This window comes from Perissodus microlepis, chromosome 8 (genome assembly GCF_051167445.1).
Source record: "Perissodus microlepis isolate ML-2025 ecotype Zambia chromosome 8, ASM5116744v1, whole genome shotgun sequence".
Taxonomy (NCBI): Eukaryota; Metazoa; Chordata; class Actinopteri; order Cichliformes; family Cichlidae; genus Perissodus; species Perissodus microlepis.
The window spans coordinates 12,224,118-12,247,369 of record NC_140468.1 but is presented as its reverse complement, the minus strand read 5'-3'; the positions used below and the strand labels follow the sequence as shown (position 1 = coordinate 12,247,369).

The window sequence follows — 23,252 nt, the reverse complement described above, 5'->3', positions numbered from 1 at the left end:
AGGAACGCTCAGAAACATACGTGCAATATGTCAATTGCAAACATCTTTAAGTTGTCACCTCTTACGCATAATCTTCTCACTGCTATCTCTTTGTAAATACTAACAATACAATACAATTTTTTATTTATTTTTTTTACACCCAAACCCAGTTTGTGCTGATGCAACGTGTTTATAAATCTGTCCCTTGGTGCTCAGCTTTCTGACTTTTTTTCCCCTTCTGGCACTGTATGATGTCAGAAAGAGATCCTGAGAATGCCTGAGAATAACCTCCATATAATCAATTCAGGTACAGAGGTTTAGCTGTGAGCCACCTGCTATCCGTCTGATTGAAATTTGTAGCCAATCAGTAGAAATCTGGCTTACAAGGTGAAGGAACAGCGCTGAAGCTTGTTTAACACAGCAGATGAACTGACAGGATGCAACTAAGTCCAATATGAGATAAATAAGGATTCCTTATTCTGGGAGTCATGCATAGCTTCCCTAATAAAGTCCAGGCAGAAATTCGCATAATCAAATCCACAATGTTCCCCTAAACCTAGCCAAATCCTTTGCTAGCATAACCACATAAATATGAATCATTATTAATGTCCAGGATTTAATATTCTACCGAAAACCACAAATTGTTGATGGCTTTAAGATTTGTTAACAATGAGCATTTTGCAGGACAGCTTGCAAAATAACAATGTGCTCTTTATACTGATGAAACAGTATCACGTTTCCCACAAAACACATTTGTTAATGAGCATTATATGCACACCAGTTTAGAAATACAAAGGCATCACTTTGACGTGATCTAGATAAACATTTGAAATTAGTGATTTTTCTCTACTTACGGGCAGAATGGAGACTTTGGGGAAATTATGCAGAGTTTCCCATTCCCGCTGCAGATACTCAAGGGAGCCGACAAACACAATATGCTTCAGCTCATGGTAGTGAAAGTTGCTTGCTCTCAGAGGCATCACAAAGTTTCGGAGACCGATCAGCGCCGATTTCACGTCTCCAAATATGCACACGACCACATGACCGCTCAGAACAGTCATGGCTGCCTCACTCCGTGTCTGAGAGGGAAAGAAAGGGATAAGGGATCAATATGTTCCTGGCTGGAATTTGCATAAATGGGCATTTCCAACAAATGTTAGCGCTTTCTCCTTTTGCAGTGAGCCTGCCCCCCCTGTAAAATATATCATGCAGTTCTGCACTGCAATGAAAGTAATTTGAAAAATGGCATATGTATTAGTACAAGAAATTTTCCATAGTGCAGGGCTCTCTTGTAGCAAATGACATGTCAAACACCTCATTACAGAGTGTTTAAGTGCCCTGTCAACCTCTGATAGTGCTTTGTGACATGACACATCTGTCACCAGGGAGAAGAGTGTCGGGACAAATGACGTGTACCGAGTGAAGGAGCAGGACCCACCAAGATGACCTTCTCAATGTCTTTGGACGGGCACCAGTGAAACATCCCCGTGGAGTCATATTTCTTTACGTTCTCGTCCATGCTCTCAATCTGCTCGTTTCCCAGGATGAGGAGTGGGTCATGTCTAATCAAACAAAAAGATGGGAGGGAGAAAGTGAAATTATATCATTCATTTGAACAAAAAACACATTTTATAAATTAACCATAAGAATATTTGGCAATCTGCAAATAAGTTGCTTTTACTAAAAAAAGAAAAAGAAAAAAAAGGTTGCTTTCTTCCTAGTTTTTCCCGCTTCCTCTTTTCGTTTTCCTGTCAGAGGCCATCTGCAGAAATGCCAACAAAACTGCCATGTCATCAAGCAGAGTGACATCAGCAGCGGCAGCCAGGCGGAAGAAGATGGCAGCAACACACTGCGTTGACTGGCATGAGCACGGAGATGCAATTACGCCCCCTTACTGCATACAGCTTTTGACGTAGTGTGCTGCGTGGTAAAAGCTTTAACAGACCAGACTTTAAATATTTCAGCAATTTGCCCAACCGCATTTGCTTTCCAAAGTAAAGGGTATTAATGTTTAAACAGACCATCAGAACTATATAAACTAATTTCACTGGTGAACATTAACGCTGACCACTAAAAGTTGTCTCCCAACATGAGTACCTGCATTTCTACCATGCTTGTTCTGGTCAGGGGGATATGATCTTATGAAGTCATACAGTTAATTTAAATAAAGGGTTTTGATGCATGTAATAGAATAATCAAACACATGATCTATGGTATGAAAAAGATTAACAGAAATTTGTAAGTTACCCAAATTTAACATCTCATCAAGCTGATCCCAATGAAAAGTTTTTTATCTGTGGAAGAAAACTCACATAAAGATTGTCCGAGCCAACCGATATACGTGACCAGCCACATTAGTAGTACTGCTCAACACAAATCCCTTTGCCCTAAATCAACTTTGTCAGATTCAGATCAAAGTTAAAGATGCTGTCTTCCTAAAATCCAGACAACAGTCTTCGGTCTCTGTCCAAAACCTTTTAAATTGTTCAAGTCCTCCCCTCGTAACAAGAGCGTCTCTTTAATCCATCCAAGTACCTCAAAAGAATGGGCACCTTAAGTAACATGTTAAGTATGTATGAAAGTGTCAGCTGAAACTACCATCCCTCAGGCTCCAAGAGACTGAAGCCGAAAAAAACCCCGCCTTTGGGCTCATATACCCCCAGGCAAGACCTGGATGTCCTTTCAAGAATATAAGTAGCAGTAGAGGGAAATGTCTTTTCTACCTCTCTGTCGATGCGGCTTCACTTTGAAAAGCGCGTGTATGATAAAATTTCAGTGTCAAAGCATGCACATTGTTTTTTTGTTTTTTTAAAGTACAATGTTAACAGAAACGTGAAATAAAAAAATAATGAAATACACTCCAATATATTGAAAGTGGGGGTCCTAAAAACAATGAGACTCACTCCCATTTGCTGCTTCTAGACTGTCGGTTGCATGAAATCAGACATCGCCGCTTTTCTTTTTTCGGTGTAATCAAAAGAAGCGGAGGCGGCAGCTTTGATAAACTGTAGGTTTACAGGTTTACAGCCAGGACAATCATAAATGATCATAAAAAACTGGAACTACGGTGCTTAAAATCCACGTGAGAGTGCAATTCAAATTCTAATAAGAGTGAAAGCATTTAGTGGTTTTACACCTTGGCTAAATATTCCATCAAAAGTCAAATGTTTCACCACTCACTCAGTGGAGCCGCTGTCACTTCAGTTTGTCCTTGTGAAGATGACTGGTGAGGCAGAGCTCTGCCAGGATAGCTATCGCTCACTGTCAGCCATGACGGCCTGTCACTACCCTGCACTGCCAATTGCCTCAGCAGTTCTGTAACAGACATGACGTGTATGTCACGGCTCTCCGATGTGACCAAACGCGTTATGACATCCTGCAGTTAGATGTGTCTTATGACCCATCAAGGAGCCCGTGGAAATGGTGTTAATTTCAGTGAGGTCGTCATTGCTAAGTTCCAGACAGGTCATGTTAGTTTGCTGGAACTAGAAGCGAACTGTCTCGTGGAAACGTGATCGCTTTTTTTTTTCCTCTTGCGTGGTTTGTTTCGTTAAACAGCGCGGAAGTGTCCGTGACTGTCACTTCTGTGTACTTCTACAGATTCAAACTGATCAGCAGCATAATTCACTGCTTTATGATGACACGTTTGACAAGACTTCACACATCATTACCCCGAAACATAAGGCCAGGTGTTTTCTGGAGGAGCGTAATGACAGCTGAGAGAGCCATAAAGAAGAAGGCAGACATGCACATTATGTCGATCTTCTAATTCGGCAGCACTGCACTAGGTTTCTCTAACACAAGCACTAAGAGCAGGCAAAGTCTTTGAAAACCCGGCACATCATGAAAACTGACAAAGGCCTGCTCTTCAAAACCCACAGCCAATCTGTTGATCATTACTTATTTACGAAGGCCTTGAGGCCGCGGGTCCTGTAAAAACACATTTGATATAGTATACACCCAGATGTTTTTTTCTCTGCTTGTTGCAATGAAGTATCCCTTAGGCTACCACGGCGAATCCCTCTCTAGCGTGTAGGCAGCAGACGCTGCACGAAATATCACATCCACCTGTACTGCACAGTATTAGCATGGCAAGTAGATGGATTGGTTTGGTGTGTTGATTTTTCACTGATAGCATTGGAAAAGCCTGGTTTTGCTACCCAAGAGCCTGGAAATCACCTGGAGCGATTCAACTTTCAAACCACTTTGAACCAAATAAATAAAGGGCAAACGCCCACCTGGAAAAAACAGAGACCAGACATCAAAGGAAATGGTAATGTATGCATACCGACACTTTTAGTTATAATACAAAGCAATATTTTTTTTCCAGAAATAGTGAATGTTGCTGATCTGTACTGTATCTGATGGTATTAAACAACACAGACATATGTGGGTTTGAATTCCAAATGTCAAGCAGATCGCAGCCACATTAGCAGTGAGAACATAAAGTCATCTGTCAGGTTTAATTAAATTTCATTTGTGCTGTTGCACTTTGTATACATCAGGCTGCAGGTCTTCCCTGTTGCCTGGCTTCCTTATAACACTGCACTTAATGACAGTGACTACTATTATTATCGTCCCTCTAATGGGTTCTTGTTGAATAACAGTGTTATCTCCAGTCAAGATCAATACGCTACGATGTAATTTCACGAGACAAGATAAAAGCAAGGTAGCATTTGAATTCGCCTTTCATTGTGATGATACATATCATCTGTGGCCTTACGTGCTGAAAAGACCTCAGAGGGATCCGACAATAGATGAATAGCCTTGGGCTATCTATCCTTTAGAGCCCCTCTGACTGCCTGGTGCTGTCATTAGTGCCAGGCCTGTTTAAGAACTGTAGTCTGTGGGTGTCACATGAAACCTTGTGGCATAGAGCTCATCTCAGAGGCTGACATATTTTCCATGAAAAAAGGAGCGTAGAAAAATGTTCTTTCAGATGCTCTTTGTAATACACTGCTTAATCCAACAAGTACTGGTTTTCTTCCTAAAGCACAGGTATCTGTACTTTCTTCAATAAAGCTTTGTTAAAGCTACATTAATGACTATATTTATGTCCCTAAGAGGTTAAATTGATATGTGTAATGTGAAAGAGATTATTTGATTATGCTTATAGTTATTAACCAACAAAGGATTATCACCTGACTGGAGATCCCTGCAGAGTATTTTTATACCGTCCGGCAAGTTGTTTTGGTTTCATTACTCTTATGATGAGCAGGAAGCTAGTCTGTATGTTACCCTCCCAACACTAAGCAACAAATATAATATATAGCTGTTCGATATATATCGGATTACCATATAAAAGCTTCTATCGTTTCATTTTACGCTATCGTTTGTTTCGTGGTGTCGCAAAATAAACTGTTTACGGCAATATTTTTTCATCGTTTTGATGGTCACTGTAGTGGCTATATTAATTTCTTAAAGTTCTCTCTTTCTCTTGTATTTTATATAACCACACTACGGACGGACAGCGCCTGTTTTTATGCGTTGTGGTTAGCAACAACGACGGTAACAGCGTCGCGTGTCCGCTTGTTTATGTTCCACATAAACCTTTCACAATAAAGCTCAAGATCCTGTTGAGACTCAAACGTTAGAACAGGCTTTTCCCCGCAGCACGCCGTGTAATAAATACTCACAAAGAAAACGGCGGCCTTTACAACTTATGTCTAAAAATGTATAGTTTCATGCATCTGTTAAAACACTTGACTCCAGCAACATGACGCGCAGCTGGAAACACTTACCGCAAGTCGAGCTGCCCGAGATTCACAGAATTTACAGAAAATGTTACATTTTTGTGATTTATATCGTTATCGGGACGATAGAATTCTTATATCGGGATATGAGATTTTGGTCATATCGCACAGCCCTATAGCAAATATCAACAAAGTTAGCAGCTAGCTGCTGAACATCTTGGAATAGTTTGCTGGAAAATAGCCTTAAGATTTCCCTCGCCCAGAGACCCAAGTACAGCTAACAGGAGAGTAACTCTTTGAGTCATCAAGTGAATGCAAACGGTTTCTCTGTATTTACTAGTTGTGTATACAGGCAATCATTTTCCTACTCCTTAATCATAACCAGGTCATTCTGATTCCCATTGTGTCAGAGCTGCTGGTGTCTCACAGATGCACACAACATGGCCTTTGGCATTGACGCAATGATGCAATGGATTCAGTTCAGCGGAGAGCTCTGGCACCCATTGTTCTAGGTCTAAAACTACCTAGAACTAATCAGAAAACCATAGAACACATGAAAGAAAGGTTGAAAGAAATCTGGACAATATGTGGGAGGACACGGGTCATAGAGAGAGGTTTGAAAGTGAAGAGCAGAATCTTGTAATGTATTGGTAAAGAACTATGAACCACTGGAGCTGGATGAGGAGGGGTGTTATATAATTGGTGGACTTGATGCAGGTGATGATGTTTCCTGTCAAATTCGGTACCATTTGGAGAGATTAAGATGTTCATTGAGGAAACCAGAGAGAATGGCATTACAGGTGACTGGGGCATAAACAAGAACTTGTGTGTTGTGTTGAAAAAGGAAAGGGTATAGGCCGTCTTGTTGTCCTAATTGTTATGTAGGCTGAATGTGAGACATTATTGATGTAAATAATAGAGTATTATCCCTAATGATATAAAGACTTTTAACACTGGGGGAGGCATGGACTGAAGAACCATCTGTGAAGGAAGCAAAAGGGTGTATTTTGGACAATAGTTCTTTGAACCAATGAGGATAACATGACTTGAATTGCTCTTTTAATTTAAGGTCATATTTGTCATCTAGCAAGCAATAGCGTAGAGACAACGCTAAAGAACCCCTTTGGTGTGAAACCTGAAGGCATTAATTTTCAACATGTAGGGTTAATGTTGTGATGAATGCAGCAGATGGCCGCCCCTCCCTGAGCCTGGTTCTGCCGGAGGTTTCTTCCTGTTAAAAGGGAGTTTTTCCTTCCCACTGTCGCCAAAGTTCTTGCTCATAGGGGGTCATATGATTGTTGGGCTTTTCTCTGTATCTACTGTACAATGTAAAGCGCCTTGAGGCGACTTTTGTTGTGATTTGGCGCGAGCGGTGATTACAGTTTGTTGTGTTTTGTTGCCGTTTAACATTTGGCTATTAAAGAAGCTATCTGCATTTTTATGGTGAGGAAATTTATATGTGTAAAAACCCAAAGACAGATAGCTCCTTGTGGTACCTACCTCATAATCTTAGGTGAGGAGTTTGGAGAATTCCTCATGCCTCCATTACGTTGCTTTTTTTTGGGTGATAGTGCTGATTGTTGGTCCTCTTGAACTGCAACAAAATGCCAAAGAAACAGCATGATGGCGGGAAATGATCAGAAGTCGAGCAAAAATCCACACAGCAGGGACAACAAAAGAACAGCACAGCACAATTTGAGGTCAGTGAATTCAAAGAGATAATATACATACAGGGACAGAGTGGAAAGAGGTCGGGTGAACAAGATGGAGTGGGACAGGACAATTTAACCAGTGGGTAGCAGGAAACAGTCCAATGTTAGCATAATGCAGACAGGATACATTAGCACATCATTGGCATGGTTGTGTATGGAGATGCAAACATGCAGTAGTGCCATTATCAACCATCATGCCATTTGCTGAAGTTTAATCTGGGAAGCTTTATTTACCATACGCACTAATCCACCTGTCAACAGTTTTATCATTCAGATAATGTAGCACCACAAATAAGTTAAGGGCTGTGATTTCGTAATCATAGATTACTGTACTACAGATAGACCTAGACTCGCATCACTGTTGCTCACACTAATCACTCATGTTCTCATTTAATTAAGGTAATAACCTATAAATATTAAGCATCTAAGACTACAAGCAAAGGTGCTTTGAGTCAGTGTTGAATCCTGGATTTCTGGTCTTTGTTCGTCTTGAGAGTGGTGCCCTTGGCTTATACAATTAGGTTGGTCCTTGTGCCAGAGTGATTTATGTACAGCTGAGATGCCCTTTGGACATTGTCTTTATCACTTCAGCAAACTGCACTGAGCTCTTCATAGGGAACGAGTTATAACTTTTACCCCCGAGTAAAGTAATCAGGCAAATATTTTTACAAGCTAATATCGCAGCTGCAGAAAACAACTCTACTCTGTGGCAGTCGCTGGTAAAATAAATACAAGAGGCAAGAAAAGTGTTTCACTAATAGCACTTTAACAGCCATCGTTCATTGGGAATAGATTGTTACAGGTCATGGAAAATACACTCGGGTACTTTATAACTGATGGTTCAAGCTGTGAACTGTTTCTTTTTTTTAGTCTTTTCTGTCTTTCTTTCTTTTTTATACAAAGAAACTGCAATTGCTTTCATTAAAATTAATAAAGTCCCAAAGATCTTGCTCCTCCGCCGACGAACACATGATTTCAAGCACCGCTAGCATGTCGAAGACTGACAACATAATGGAAAACGTTGAAGAAAGGGGGGGGGGGGCTTTCCAGTCGAGAGGGATGCTCCAACACACTGGCCCTTCACATCTCGCTCGGCCTGTTCAATATTTAATGTTTCACAGCTGACAGCTGCACACACTGGGTCATTAGTAAGGAATGCTACACATGCAACCACTCCAGACTGGCAAGCACATGCTTTGGTTGTGCTGTTGTTGAGTGCAGGCTTGCCAAACACGCTGATGGTAAGAGGGATGTGGGGGGATGTGGCCCTTACACTGCCTCTGACTGAGTGTGGCGTTACTGGAGTGACCGGGGTGATATCTGTATTTCACCGGCAGGCTACGGGCTCGCTGGAGCCGGCTGACCTCTTCTGTCACCCCTGGCGGGCGGCCTACCTGGCCTGAGTCCTCGGAGCCCACGAAGCTCAGTCTCAGAGCGGAGGGCTCAGCGGGGGGCAGCAGGCTTCCCTTGCGGTTGTTTACCAAACGGACCGATAAAGCAGCAACTCCGCTACGGGGCCCCTTACAGACCTCACTGGCTGAGGTGTGGTTCAGTTTAGCTGACTTGTACCGATAAGGCTGGATTAAGGGACTGTTGTTTACTGCTAAATGAAGAGGAGTCAAAGTCAGCAGCTATACAATACTTGTGTTTTTTTCTTCAGGTGTTAGTTCACTCAAATCACAGAAAACACAGTTCCCCTGTTAATTCTTTGGGTATCTGTCTCTTTGGGTAGTATTTGCAGAAGGTTTGAAGAGACAGTGCAAAACTAGGGAATAAAATTTCATTTGTGATGCTAAGAAACACTGAAAAACAAACTGACAAATGATATTACCGTGGTCTGGGATAATCTTCATACCATACTGAAGAATAGAAACAGCTCGTAGTGGATGCTGTAGAAACATAGCTGGTGTTTTTCTAATCTTATTTTAATGCCGTGAGAAACACGATAGGAAAAAAAAGCTAAAGTTATCTAAATGAGAAAGCAGAATATGGCACTTTCTTTGTGATTTTAGCAAACTAATCCTTTAATTCTTGAAGCTAAACACAAGGTAGGATTTGATTTAAACCGACTTCCGTAAGACCAGCAGTGTGTATGTTAATAAAACATCTTGTGACTCTTATCATAATTAAAGGACAGTCACTGGTTTAGGGGGGTAATTCTTTCTGGCACAAGAATGCTAATGGCTGAATAATTTTAAAAAAAAAAGCTCATTTTTATTTAACACCACTTAACCACTTCCTGTAGCCACCAATGAAATGCTGGATTTGACGTTTACTTTGATATTTATAATAAACATGAATTAATAAATATGCTTTCAGGTGTTTTAGCAATTGTTATGCTACCAGAACAAGGAGGTGACAGTGTGAATCAGCAGCCACTAGCTGCTACATGCAGTTTATGCCTGATGAAGGGAGGAAGGAATTCGATATACATTTTAATACTAGCGATATAATAGCGGTGAGGCTGGTAAAGATAAAAAGAGACAGAAGAGCTGTATTTTCCTTAGTTCAAAAATGTCTGGGAGCTAAAACCAGAGAAGAGAGATGATTATTTCAACAGTCAGCTGTCTAGCAGATTATCCTTCCTGCTCCAGACCTCCACTATTCATCTGCCCCACGTCAAACATGCACAGCACTTCTCCAGGACAACGCAATGTGGCAGATTTGCTGCCTATCACAGATCCTGTTAAAGTGGACTACCCACTAGTTTCACACTCCTGTAAGCGTTGGACGAGAGCTGAGAGAGTTTAAGATCGGCTTTTTGCATTTTAATATGTTTTACTCAATTATGCGAGGCTGAAATGCTTTTCTTGCATACATTAAATTTGAATGTTTTTAAGTGATTTTGTCCAGACTTTGTTTATCCACACTCATGGTGAAGATGCCATGAGTGTGCTGCTGAGCCCTAACTCATACCTAACACAAAGAATCAACTCAAAACTGTTTCCTAATGCTATGCATAAGACACACAGTCATGGATGATGATGATAGACTGGACAGTGAAATACAGCAGGTCAGGGACAGCTCAAATATTAATAGCTGACAATGCACAAATGGAGGGGTTAGACACAAGTGAGTCGAGAGAAAGAGAGAATGGAAATCAAAACTTACTTGATTTGATATATCCATTATAGCTATTTTTAGCTGAGAAAAATGCAGAGACGGATGAGAGGTTACAGAGAAGAACAGGTCGTAATGAGAGCAAATTATAAGTGACGACTGTGAACGGAAAGCTGAGGGATTTCTCTTGAAGGCACTTAAAAAAAATTGAGGCCGTGGAGACAATACGGACAAAGCAATGAGAAGTAAAACAGGTCAGTTAGAAATCTGATTTTCAGAGATGTGGTCAGTAATTTAAGAGTAGCTCGCTGTCTATGTTTGTAGTCATCTGCTAAATATCTACGGTGTCACTCTAAGCAGTGATTTGGCTATTTTCAAGTCAAAAGAGGACCAGATATCTTGGCTACCTTTAAATTTAGATGAAAATTGTAGATCGGTTCCTAAAGTCCAAGTTGGTGTCTTTGAAAAGCTTCTTTACTCCCATTAAGAATTTAAGACTGAAATATTACCACGTTTGTGTGACTGATAATTATTTATTATTAGCAGTTATTTAGTATCAGTTATTATAGCTGCTCATATTTACCCTCCAGTGAAGGCTAAATGTAAGTTTAGCAGCATTAAGTGAATACTCAAGTGAGAAGCAGGTTTTTATATATCATATATTTTCAGCTTGACATGTTCAATCAAAAACACCTACAATAAACTCATCAGCGCACAGCGCATAAAACTTAAGAAGCGTTACTGTCTTATTTTTGCCTCCCCATGCCTGAGACAACCTGCACAGATGTGTGTAACTTTCGGTGAGTCCCACACATGCTCATTAGTAACTTATTTCAACCCCTTGCTTACATTAAAGGTCACGCATTGAGCTTAAGGCAGGACAGTGACAGCAATGTTCAAACAGGGACCGTGCTGGTCCTGGCATCTGTCGCCTGCAATCGGAGGGCGCGAGCAGAGTCACAGGACTAACAGGCTAGCATCTGTCCCACAACGAGAGAAAAGGAGAGGGGCGGGGGCACTCGGCTGCCTGGTGGTTAGGAACTGTCAGGCTGAGTTTCATGACAACCGGTAGCACTCCAAAAATGAAAATGCAAACATAATTTCCACGTCAGGCCGCATAAGGCCTCGCTCCACGCATCTCCCGCACCGTGTCGACAGCAACTCTGGAGCTCTTGCTCGAGCTTTTCTAGCCAGGCCACGCTCACAGCACACAACCCTGGGAGACACACTGAGGGGTAAAAACGCCCAGACGTGTTCAGCTATACGAATGGTTTTTGATCAAGAGTCATTCACTAAAAATTTATGACAGTCTGCAATGTTTTCCAGCAAATTGTATCAATGCTCTGCAACCTCAGACATTCTTCGTGCCTCCTGCGACAAATCAGTACGATTTAACATACCCCCCTGGCTTAAAAAGGGAAATCACACTTGAATTAGGAATTCATATGCAGTTCAATTCTGTTAAAGTCCGCTTGTTAAACTCCAATATGATCCAGCACTCTTCTACTGTCTTTTATTCCTCTTATATTCCAACTCTACTGCTTTGTGTTCTCAATTTAATCACAAATCAGCAAAAACAACCAATAACTTTGTCTGCTTTGCAGATTTTACCCCCAGTTCTTGTTCAAGCTGTTGATTATAATTTAATACAACCCATATGTTAACCTCAATATGTACTGTAATAGTCATCATCACAATATCCCCTCAGGTGTTCTCAAGAGCATTATTTGCTAAAAAAAAAAAAGAAAAATTAATCGTCGGAGACGCCTACATTTACAAATACCTCAAATCCTATCCTGTTCACCCATTTCTCCAGGGTACAGTGGTGAGATATTATTTGGAATTTATTTTTTAATGTTATGCTATGTCTCCAGTGACATCATTGTAAGATTTAGACAGTCCTATCAGAATAATTATTTGGGAAAAAGCTCAGTAACTGTGCATTGTGAGATTTTTTTGCAGGGATGCACAGCTGTACATTGTTCATGGCTTTGACTTTAACTTTTTCTAATATATTTATGAGGTCACTGGAGGGAAACAAATACTGCTGTACACAGCAAAAAGTTTGCATTAGTGACTGTCAATCTAATTTTAAACTACGTTTCAATTTGAATTCACATTCTCTTGACAAAACACCAGCAAAACAATAGACCAGCATGCTTCACCGCAAAACGTAGCAACAGACAGAGAAGAGCACCAAAAATCAGAAAGCTAAAACACCAAAGCAACATCTACATCCGTGACGGTGACAACACGGGTGCTTAAATTTAAAAGCACACAGAAGTAAAGACACACGGTGCATGTTACAACACTGAAGAGCACATGTCATGGCGACAACTTACAGGCACGTAAAGTGGCTGAGCAATCATTAACAGAGACAGCAGAGAGTGGGATGTCCCGTTGAGGGGAGTCCATGTTACAACGCACATTAACCGGCATGCAAGTGCAGTCCCGCTCTGAGCGACCGCAATCAAAACAACATGCCAGTTTCATTTTCTTGTAGGCAGGCTTCTTGGCTACAGTCAAGGGTTCATATGGGAGGAGAGGAAGAGCAGGTTAATGTTGAGGGTCATTCTGAGGGAAGAGGGGATAGAGGAAGAACAGGGCATGGAGGACGGCTGCTGCTGGGATGTACAAGATTAACCTTTGTTGTGCCGCTTACACTAGTATTGGTATCCTGTAAACCGACACCCTTTCCCCTCACGTGAACATGACCCCGTGACCTCAAATATGGCTTCTTTAACCTTTTCAGACTTTTTGGAGACTTTTACCCAACAAAATCCTAATAATGCTAACACAGATTTAGCTTGTTTGGGCTTAGTGTCACTTTACTATGTGATGAAATGGTTTTCTATGTTCACTAATTAACTTGCTAATGAGCCAAGCATGAACATCATGGCAAATTTGGTCTTACAAAGGCCAATCTTGGCCCAAGGATAACATAAGTGGAGGTTAAAGACACATAATGCATGTTTAATTGGAATAAATAAAACATTTATATATGCACAATTTGATGATTTATAGCTATTTTTTTTTGCAGACACCTTGGCTATGTGTCATGGATCTGGATTCTTCTCTTAGAGCCACTGAGTCATATGAAATATAAGGACAATAATATTTGATTTTACAGCTCTTAAATATTTGCATTTGTTACTAATGCTTATTAAGAACAGGAGATGACAGAAATCTCCCAAACAAAAGATTAAAGGTGCTAGTATTTTACAAAAACAGTATCACTTCTGGAAAAACCTGCAAGTGCCTTCAGGAAAGACAAAAAGAAAAAAAACAAACACTTGAAAGCGTTTATAGTGCATAAAAGCACACATAAGTTAGATGATCCATATTCCATGACAGATTTGCTATTTTTTCCTGAAATATTTCTCCTAAAAGATATGCTGGATGAAAGGTTTGCACACATCTCTGTGGATTACGTCACTTTAGTATGGATGCCAATTTTTTCTCATAATATAAAAAAGTAGTAAGGAGTAATAAGGATAAAGGTTTTCCAATCTTCATCCCAGTCTGTTTCTCACTGTGGTCTTTATGCAGGGGTCTTGTGCTTAATAAAGGGCAGCAGGGCCATCTGGTGGTGATGTGGTGAATTACTAACTCAAGTAGGCATGAATGCTGCAGTGTTTACGTTTGAGCAAAAAAAAAAATCTACTTCTGCTCTGGAATTTTTTTGCAAAATCTATACTGTTGCTAATTTCTTTTGAAAGCTATAAAATTCTATCAAAAAAACGAACAAAAAACAACGTGCACATGACAACAACAAGAGATCCAGGCAGCATCAACCATTGTACATGCAACATTTAGAGTACATTCAAACGGGTCACTTTAATCTGAGGTACACTAGCACGCTGTGTTTTTGAAGGGGAAACAAATCCACATTACTCACAATATATCACTATTAAGCAGATTTTTAAAGAAATGTGTGCCAAGTTCCCAAGCAGCAGGAAAAGAATACATCACATGTCAATGTTAGGTGTTAGCTTTAATACTAGAGACAAACTGTGGTTTATCCAAGCAGAAGAACATGTAGCACGCGATGTTTATAAGGTTTTAGAAACACGTGATCCGTCCAGGTACCTTTGGTGTTAACAGTCTCTCTGAATGCCTGTTAACATCACAAAGTTATCAACAGTGAACACAGCTACTATACAGAAAACAAACAAAATGCACATTTAGACTGAACTAAGAGGTCTACTATGTGTATTTATAAGAGCTGGGAATCACATGGAAAAGATAGCATGCTATAAACACTATGTACGAGTGTGTCTGTTAGAAGAGACGTCTATCTGAAACACTCTGAAGGAATCAGTTCATCCAAATCCACGAAAACATACATTTTGAAGGATATCTGAAACCTCAGCATGGAAAAACCAAAACTATTTGCATGATGAGAAAGTTGGAAAGCATTTTTTCATGTAATTTGGGGGAACTGAACCTTAAATGAGAGCAGGTATTCATCTCATACAGAGATCCAAACATGTAGTTCTACATGGGGAAACTTGGAGTGCTTCAGTTTGTTTTGGCTGCAGAAAGAAATCTGACCTTTCTTCATGCACAACTTACAAGGCTTCATTTCAAGGAATAATTAATGTAAGAAATAAGTGGTTGGGACAAATGGCTATGTATAGTAGGTCATGTAAATACGCTGTCACCCAGCTACTCTAATGCTAACTCATTATATTTCAGTTTCATCTGAGCAAGAAAATAATGGGATCAATCTAACTTAGATCTTGTGTTTGCATGCAATCACACTTACATTTCTTGCATCCACATTTCTTTATCCTTTTGGGATCAGTTATGTCATCGTGGCAGGCCTTACAATAAAACAGTGCCCTGCGGAAGAAAATCAAGAACAGCATGAGTACTCAATAAATTGTTTACACATATTTTGTCTTTACTATGGCTGCACAACATCTGCAACAAGTCATTTTAATTTGTGTGCAATCAGTTTATTAACAAAAAATTAATGAAGCATCCAATGCATTTGTCAATGTTTAATGTGCCAAAAGTTGAGCAAAGAGTGTGCAGCTCTATGAGAAGTTCAGGACCAGTTTTAAATTAAGCTTTGATCTTTCATAAGGGCCCTGCAGTTTGTCTCATGCTGTGCCCTCATAAATCTTCTGATCCCCTCTGGCAGGTAACATCACCATCCAACCTCGACCATATGTACCTTTAATCTGTCTTTGAATGTTATCTTTGTCCAAGCAATGAGCAGATACAAGCTAACAGCCAACATTCCTCTTTGGCCTCAGCAGTGCAACTCAAGGATCCCTGAACCGCTGATAAATCACTTCAGTCTCGTCAATTAAACATGCAAAATATGGCATTTTTCTAAGAGCAAACACAAAAGCCAATATACACTTACTGGCCGATTTGTTAATAATAATAATAATAATAATAATGGATTGCATTTATATAGCGCTTTTCAGGGCCCTCAAAGCGCTTTACAATTCCACTATTCATTCACTCTCACATTCATACACTGGTGGAGGCAGCTACAGTTGTAGCCACAGCTGCCCTGGGGCAGACTGTTAGGTGCACCTGTTCAATTTCTCCTTAATGCAAATATCTAATCAGCCAATTAAATACCAGCAACTGCATGCATTTAGGCCTGACGACATGGTTGGCCCTGCTAAAGTTCAAACTGAGCATAAGAAATGGGAAAGAATGTGACTTTGAATCTTGGTGTTGGTCCCAGATGGGTGGATTTACTGTCCTACTGGGATTTTCCCACAGTCTAGGGTTTACAGAGAATGGTCCAAAAAGGAGAAAATATCCAGTGTATGGCAGTTCTCTGAGAGAAAATGCCTTGTTGATGTCAGATATCAGAGTGGCCAGACTCCTTCAAGCTGGAAGGTGACAGCAAAGGTGCATCTAGCAGCCATTAGAAGCTCAAACCATCTCAAACTGCTTTCTTGAACAAGACAGTGAGTTCAATATACTCAAGTTGCCTTACGATTTCATCATGGACGTGTGACCAAGAAATCTGCAACAACTGTGTGATGCTATCATGTCAACATGGGCCAAAATCTCTGAGGAATGTTTCCAGTCCCCTGTTGAGTCTATGCCATGAATAATTCTGAAGGCAAAAGAGGGTCTAACCTGGTACTAGAAAGGCGTTCCTAATAAAGTGAGTGAGTATATTTGTAAGCCCTGGCAACATGTAGGTGATACTAACAAAACAAGCGTTTTCAATTTTCCTACATGTAATAGCTCAAGATACAGAAACCGTATGACATGCAGACCAACAAAGGCACTATTGCAGAAACAAGACTGGAATTTAATCAAACGATTGAATCTCAGGTCTCATTCATTACCTCTTTACTTCTTTGGCATCGCTGGCAATAAAGAAGCCCAAGGTCCCCTCCTGCATTTTCACGTGGTTTCCAGGGTTTATCAGGGTGCTGTGAGGATTTGTAGACCAAAGATGTCAAAGCAGAAAGTTATATCACAGAATTTGTAAGGCTTTGCACTAATCACTGCGTCTGTCACATGCTGCAGGGATTAGTTTTCACAACTCATTTGGCAGGATAGCCCCTGTTTATTTAATTAAGTTGATGAAAGCAGATAGCACTTCAAAGAGTATAAATGAGCATCAGCGTGTTAGAGAAACTACTAAAACAAAGCTTCTGCTGTGCTCAAAGAAACCAACTGCCACCTTCCCCACTAATTTGTCACGATGTTATCGGAGAGCCCTGTGATGTCTGTGAATAAACCCATTTAGACATCAATTTAGACACATTGTGTAAAGCACTTGTGTTTGCAGTCAAACAGGGAAGCTGATTCACAGTAGCTGAAAGCAAATACTGACACCTGCGTATTAAAGTTTTTGCATGCATGAATTTTAATGCCCCGACTTACCTGCTTTCCCCTTGATCAGACTTGTACTCTATAGCTATCAGCAGCAGCTTTAGCTTCACATAGCAGAGTCTGTAAAGGGGAATAACAATATAATTAGACCTGAGGCACACTAAGTACTTTTAGTTTGAAATCTTCTTAGCTTAGGGTGCCACTTTCTTTTTTTCTTTTTAGAGGATGAGAACCTGTTTATCCCTAAATTATTTACACTTAGATTTAGGTTTACACTTTCAAATATTTTAATGTGGGATAAATATGGGATTTGACAGCCTATAAAGTATGGAGCCCTTATGTGAACGCCATGTGCTTCCTCTCTATAACTAATTTAACCTACCATCTCCAGAAGCCTGGTTATTAAATACTTGCATAACAATTATCTTTGGATCTTTAAATTCTAATGACTGCAGTTTAAACATCTAAATTACTTGCATCCAGGAATGACAAAACAACAAGTACCCAAAAAAGGGGGTAAAATAAAATGTTTGAGTTTTACGTACTCGCAAATTACTGGGAAGGACAGACCCACAAAGGCACTGGACAGGTACTCTGTGTACATTTCATTGGCTACTCCTTCAAGGTAATACTTCTGCCATGTATCCTCCTCAATCTACAACAAAATAAAGAAGGTTATACAAAAATATAAAAAGGTGCAAGTTTAAGATCATCACCACCCGCTCACCAGATGCTGCATACGGGCCTCATCTGGGATAATCATTATTATCTATTCAGACTTTGTTTCTTGGCCAACTTTCTTTTTGAACTTAATCCAGTGAGCACAGATGGATCGGTGTTAGTTGCAGCTACCTTGATGAAGGACCTCATGGAGAAAAGGTTGGCCAGCATGGTGGAGAGGCCCTGAGCCAGGCAGCTCTGGGCGATGAACCCGAGCTTGAGTTCTGCAAGGCAAATGGCGTCATCTCCCTCCTTCCAGTTCCAGCTTGGGATGTTCAAAAGGTGGGCCTGAGGGGAAGAGGAAAAGGAAGTCAGGCTACAAGGTGCATGCTGTTAGAAACTACAGGGAGTGCAGAATTATTAGGCAAATGAGTATTTTGTCCACATCATCCTCTTCATGCATGTTGTCTTACTCCAAGCTGTATAAGCTCGAAAGCCTACTACCAATTAAGCATATTAGGTGATGTGCATCTCTGTAATGAGAAGGGGTGTGGTCTAATGACATCAACACCCTATATCAGGTGTGCATAATTATTAGGCAACTTCCTTTCCTTTGGCAAAATGGGTCAAAAGAAGGACTTGACAGGCTCAGAAAAGTCAAAAATAGTGAGATATCTTGCAGAGGGATGCAGCAGTCTCAAAATTGCAAAGCTTCTGAAGCGTGATCATCGAACAATCAAGCGTTTTATTCAAAATAGTCAACAGGGTCGCAAGAAGCGTGTGGAAAAACCAAGGCGCAAAATAACTGCCCATGAACTGAGAAAAGTCAAGCGTGCAGCTGCCAAGATGCCACTTGCCACCAGTTTGGCCATATTTCAGAGCTGCAACATCACTGGAGTGCCCAAAAGCACAAGGTGTGCAATACTCAGAGACATGGCCAAGGTAAGAAAGGCTGAAAGACGACCACCACTGAACAAGACACACAAGCTGAAACGTCAAGACTGGGCCAAGAAATATCTCAAGACTGATTTTTCTAAGGTTTTATGGACTGATGAAATGAGAGTGAGTCTTGATGGGCCAGATGGATGGGCCCGTGGCTGGATTGGTAAAGGGCAGAGAGCTCCAGTCCGACTCAGACGCCAGCAAGGTGGAGGTGGAGTACTGGTTTGGGCTGGTATCATCAAAGATGAGCTTGTGGGGCCTTTTCGGGTTGAGGATGGAGTCAAGCTCAACTCCCAGTCCTACTGCCAGTTTCTGGAAGACACCTTCTTCAAGCAGTGGTACAGGAAGAAGTCTGCATCCTTCAAGAAAAACATGATTTTCATGCAGGACAATGCTCCATCACACGCGTCCAAGTACTCCACAGCGTGGCTGGCAAGAAAGGGTATAAAAGAAGAAAAACTAATGACATGGCCTCCTTGTTCACCTGATCTGAACCCCATTGAGAACCTGTGGTCCATCATCAAATGTGAGATTTACAAGGAGGGAAAACAGTACACCTCTCTGAACAGTGTCTGGGAGGCTGTGGTTGCTGCTGCACGCAATGTTGATGGTGAACAGATCAAAACACTGACAGAATCCATGGATGGCAGGCTTTTGAGTGTCCTTGCAAAGAAAGGTGGCTATATTGGTCGCTGATTTGTTTTTGTTTTGTTTTTGAATGTCAGAAATGTATATTTGTGAATGTGGAAATGTTATATTGGTGTCACTGGTAAAAATAAATAATTGAAATGGGTATATATTTGTTTTTTGTTAAGTTGCCTAATAATTATGCACAGTAATAGTCACCTGCACACACAGATATCCCCCTAAAATAGCTAAAACTAAAAACAAACTAAAAACGACTTCCAAAAACATTCAGCTTTGATATTAATGAGTTTTTTGGGTTCATTGAGAACATGGTTGTTGTTCAATAATAAAATTACTCCTCAAAAATACAACTTGCCTAATAATTCTGCACTCCCTGTAAGACAGACAAATGATTCAGTGATGAGATCTTTTCAACATATACTGAAACGTAACTAACTATAACGGAGTAACTAAGTGACTCCAGCAGGCTTTATAGTTGATTAATACAAACCTTATTGTGGTACTGCAACATTTGAGTGATTATCCTGATCTTTGGGTGGTAGTTCTTGATAGATATTACTCTGATAAAGGACAAAAAGAAAGCAATATAAGAATATCTGCAGCACTTTCAAAAGTTACACAGATTTTAAAAAACGTCTGATTCACTCTCTTTTTATAGAAATTAAGTATCGTAGTCGACTGTATGTTTTTAGCAATTTTAAGTTTGCATTTTATTTTATAGTTTAATATTTTAAAATAAAGGCTCAAGAAAATAGAACAAGAGAGTTGCATAGTAACATATTCCTAGATCCAGCTACAAAATGCTGACTGGGAAGAACTGATGTCAATTTGACCATCACCAGTTCAGCCTGTTCTCCGAATTTACAAACCTACAACTTCTACCAAAAAAGAAATAAATCAACCTGGAAAAATACCATTGTTAACAATTTCAAATTACTATTCAACCAAATGAGACGTACATACAGAATCTCTCACTGGATAACGGCAAGAGGGTTTTTTTGAAGTCATAGGGAAGTTGACCTTTAAACCTTTGGATATAAAATGTCACTCTTAGACATTTGTGTGCAGTCATACTCTGCCCAAGCACACAAAAAAAGTCAGTTTTTGGCTGGCAGCAAGTTATTTAACCACAGTTTTGAGTAGTTTCTCTTTTCCTAAACCGCATTATTAGCCTAACTAAATGTGGGTTAAGAACGGTCCAATGCATTATCAAATATACCATCATCTTTAAGGAAGAAATGTGGTTGGAAAACAAAAGAAACCCAAAACTTTATCTACTTGATCTTGATAAGGGAAACAAACATCTGGTGAAATCAAATGGTAAGAAAACAACAGTAAATCTCACGGGTATGTTTAATAGTGAAAATAGCAAAGTGAAGAGAATTCTCTCAGAGACATTGGGACTAAACAGCTGAGGAGCCTTTAAAAAACAATCAGTGAGGATGATTGTTGGACTCTGGAGCAATGGAAAAAGGTCATTTACCATGTTCCAGGATGATCAGCCCATCAGAGAAAGAAGAGAGGTGGAAAAAAGGGGTGATCCCAACATGCCTAGTGTCCTAGGGTTTTTTTGCCCTTTGAATTTGGAGCTTTTGCATTAATATTTGGATTCGTATATTTATTGTGTTTCGAGTTCTTTTCGAGTTGTTTTCCTTTGAGTAGCACATAATATCTGGTTGTTTTCTTTATGACTAGATTCTCAGTTTAGTTTTATCTTTAATACCTTTTAATCTAGTTTCTGTTTCTGGTTATAGTTATAGTTTATATTTAATTCCTTGAGTGTCAAATCATCCCACTGTCACTGTGTCCTTCTGTTTCTTGCTGTTAAGTCTATGTTTTAGGTCTTCCTGTTTTCTTTCAGTAGAATTCTTTCAGTGAATTTTTGGATTCGTTTATTCTCTGTTCTGGATTTTTGATGGACTTTTCTTACTCCACTTAAATAAAAGTTCCATCCATCCATCTTCATCCGCTTTATCCGAGGCCGGGTCGCGGGGGCAGCAGCCTAAGCAAAGAGGCCCAGACCTCCCTCTCCCCAGCCACCTCCTCCAGCTTATCCGGGGGAACACCAAGGCGTTCCCAGGCCAGGCGAGAGATATAATCTCTCCAGCGTGTCCTGGGTCTGCCCCAGGGCCTCCTCCCAGTGTTTTTAATAAAATAAAAGTTGTTTTTGTTATTTATTAAGAGCCACATCGAGTCCTGCATTTGGGTCCTTCTGCCAACACCTTCTGTATGCCTACCGTACACGCCTGTGGGGACAGTGTTATGATCTGGGGTTGCTTCACTTGGTTGCATCTACATTCAGCAATGTTGCGTGCCCAAAACTTGGTCAGGCACGAGACATCATTTTAATACACGGATTGGCCACCATAGAGTTCAAGGAGAAGGGGACCTTTGACTGTTTGACCACAAAATACAAATCATTTCCTTTGAGTCCTAGTGGACATTTGTGACAAATGAATAAATTTCATGTCCAGGAGAACATATGGGAGAGATGCACAGACAGACAAGACGGCTCTACTATAATGATTATGTATTAATCACACAGTGTTTAGATTAGAATCAAGCTGTGATGATTTCTGCAGCACATTTTAAACGTCTTAACCCTTTTAGATGGAAAAGAAATGTCACATAATGACTCTCCGACTTTTTATAGCTGAGCAATTTAATCTTCAGTGGAAAACCTCCAATCATCAGACTTCATTATCGAACAGAGCTATTAATAATACAATTTTATTAACCAAATTTTATTTGCCTTGCCCTAAAATAGACTGTTCCCATCACTTTTAAAATATGTTGTACTCTCATATATTATCCACTTGATAATCCCTTAAACCCATTAAAATAAGTGCAGTTTCCACATCCAAAACTACGACTTAATCCACTCCGAAAATGTCTTTTTCCTCTCAGAATCCAGCTGAATGTGATTGTTCATAAAACAAATTGAATAAACAATGAAAGCAGGAAAACATAAATCATGATTTGGTTATGCAGTACCTCATGATGTTGGATGCATCCTCGGCATCGGGGTCAGCGCAGTATTTGTTGGCTAAGATCAAGCAGGCGTCAGCTGATTCAATCTAAAACAAAATTGCAAATAGCAAAGACAAAAATGAACAATCACATCAAGTATTCAGTCAGACGATAACCAACAGAATTACAGAGGAAGAAGTATTGACAGTCAGGTACCTTGACTCTGGCCAGGTCATGTGGATTTAGGACAGATCCTTGGTAAAACTCTACCTGGGTGAAGTGGCGCTTGAACAAGGCTTCCAGCTCAAGATTAGGGGAAATACTGAGAGACAAAAAACAAACACTCTTAAATCAGAGAACTCTCTAATCTCCTAAAGTTTAGTTTTTTCCTCTTAAACAATGACATTTGCACAAAGTTTTGTACTTACTTATGGAGAAAAACAATTTCTACATTGACATCATCCCTGTCCTTGTGTAGGAAGTCTTTTAGAAAGTTGGATACACTTTCAAGTGTTATGTGACCACAAACCACGATGTGCCTAGAGAAAGGAAGTGCAGAACCATAAGGAAACTCAGAACAAAAGCACACATCTTTCATCTTTTCCATCTTCATCTTTGAGCTGAAATCAAAAGGTAAATGTGAGACGAGGGGCCTGTAACGGACATTTAGGTCAGTGATTTAGAATCTGTGATAAAAACTACGATAGAGGAGGGATGAAATCCAGAGAGCTCTCTGGATTTCAGTATCAGATTATAAAGGATCAGT

The 23,252-nt window shown here is 40.1% G+C and overlaps 1 protein-coding gene across 6 annotated transcripts in view; it reads right to left on the bottom strand.

Annotated features, from left to right (window-relative positions):
* LOC146381490 (calcium-activated potassium channel subunit alpha-1a) overlaps positions 1–23,252 on the bottom strand; it is a 97,797-nt gene that overhangs the window by 11,744 nt on the left and 62,801 nt on the right. For 2 of the 6 annotated variants that reach the window (XM_084937555.1, XM_084937557.1), the window contains exons 10-22: positions 22,915–23,025; positions 22,703–22,808; positions 22,511–22,593; positions 20,007–20,076; positions 18,119–18,274; positions 17,812–17,921; positions 17,318–17,386; positions 16,774–16,860; positions 15,213–15,289; positions 12,787–12,960; positions 7,173–7,266; positions 1,418–1,541; positions 834–1,058 (exon numbers count right to left, since the gene is read on the bottom strand). In XM_084937555.1, coding sequence (XP_084793681.1) covers positions 834–1,058; positions 1,418–1,541; positions 7,173–7,266; positions 12,787–12,960; positions 15,213–15,289; positions 16,774–16,860; positions 17,318–17,386; positions 17,812–17,921; positions 18,119–18,274; positions 20,007–20,076; positions 22,511–22,593; positions 22,703–22,808; positions 22,915–23,025 — 1,486 coding nt within the window. Of the gene's footprint in view, positions 1–833; positions 1,059–1,417; positions 1,542–7,172; positions 7,267–10,495; positions 10,529–12,786; positions 12,961–14,342; positions 14,352–15,212; positions 15,290–16,773; positions 16,861–17,317; positions 17,387–17,811; positions 17,922–18,118; positions 18,275–20,006; positions 20,077–22,510; positions 22,594–22,702; positions 22,809–22,914; positions 23,026–23,252 lie in introns of all 6 variants that reach the window. The other 4 variants (XM_084937556.1, XM_084937558.1, XM_084937554.1 and 1 more) reach the window with 3 other exon arrangements.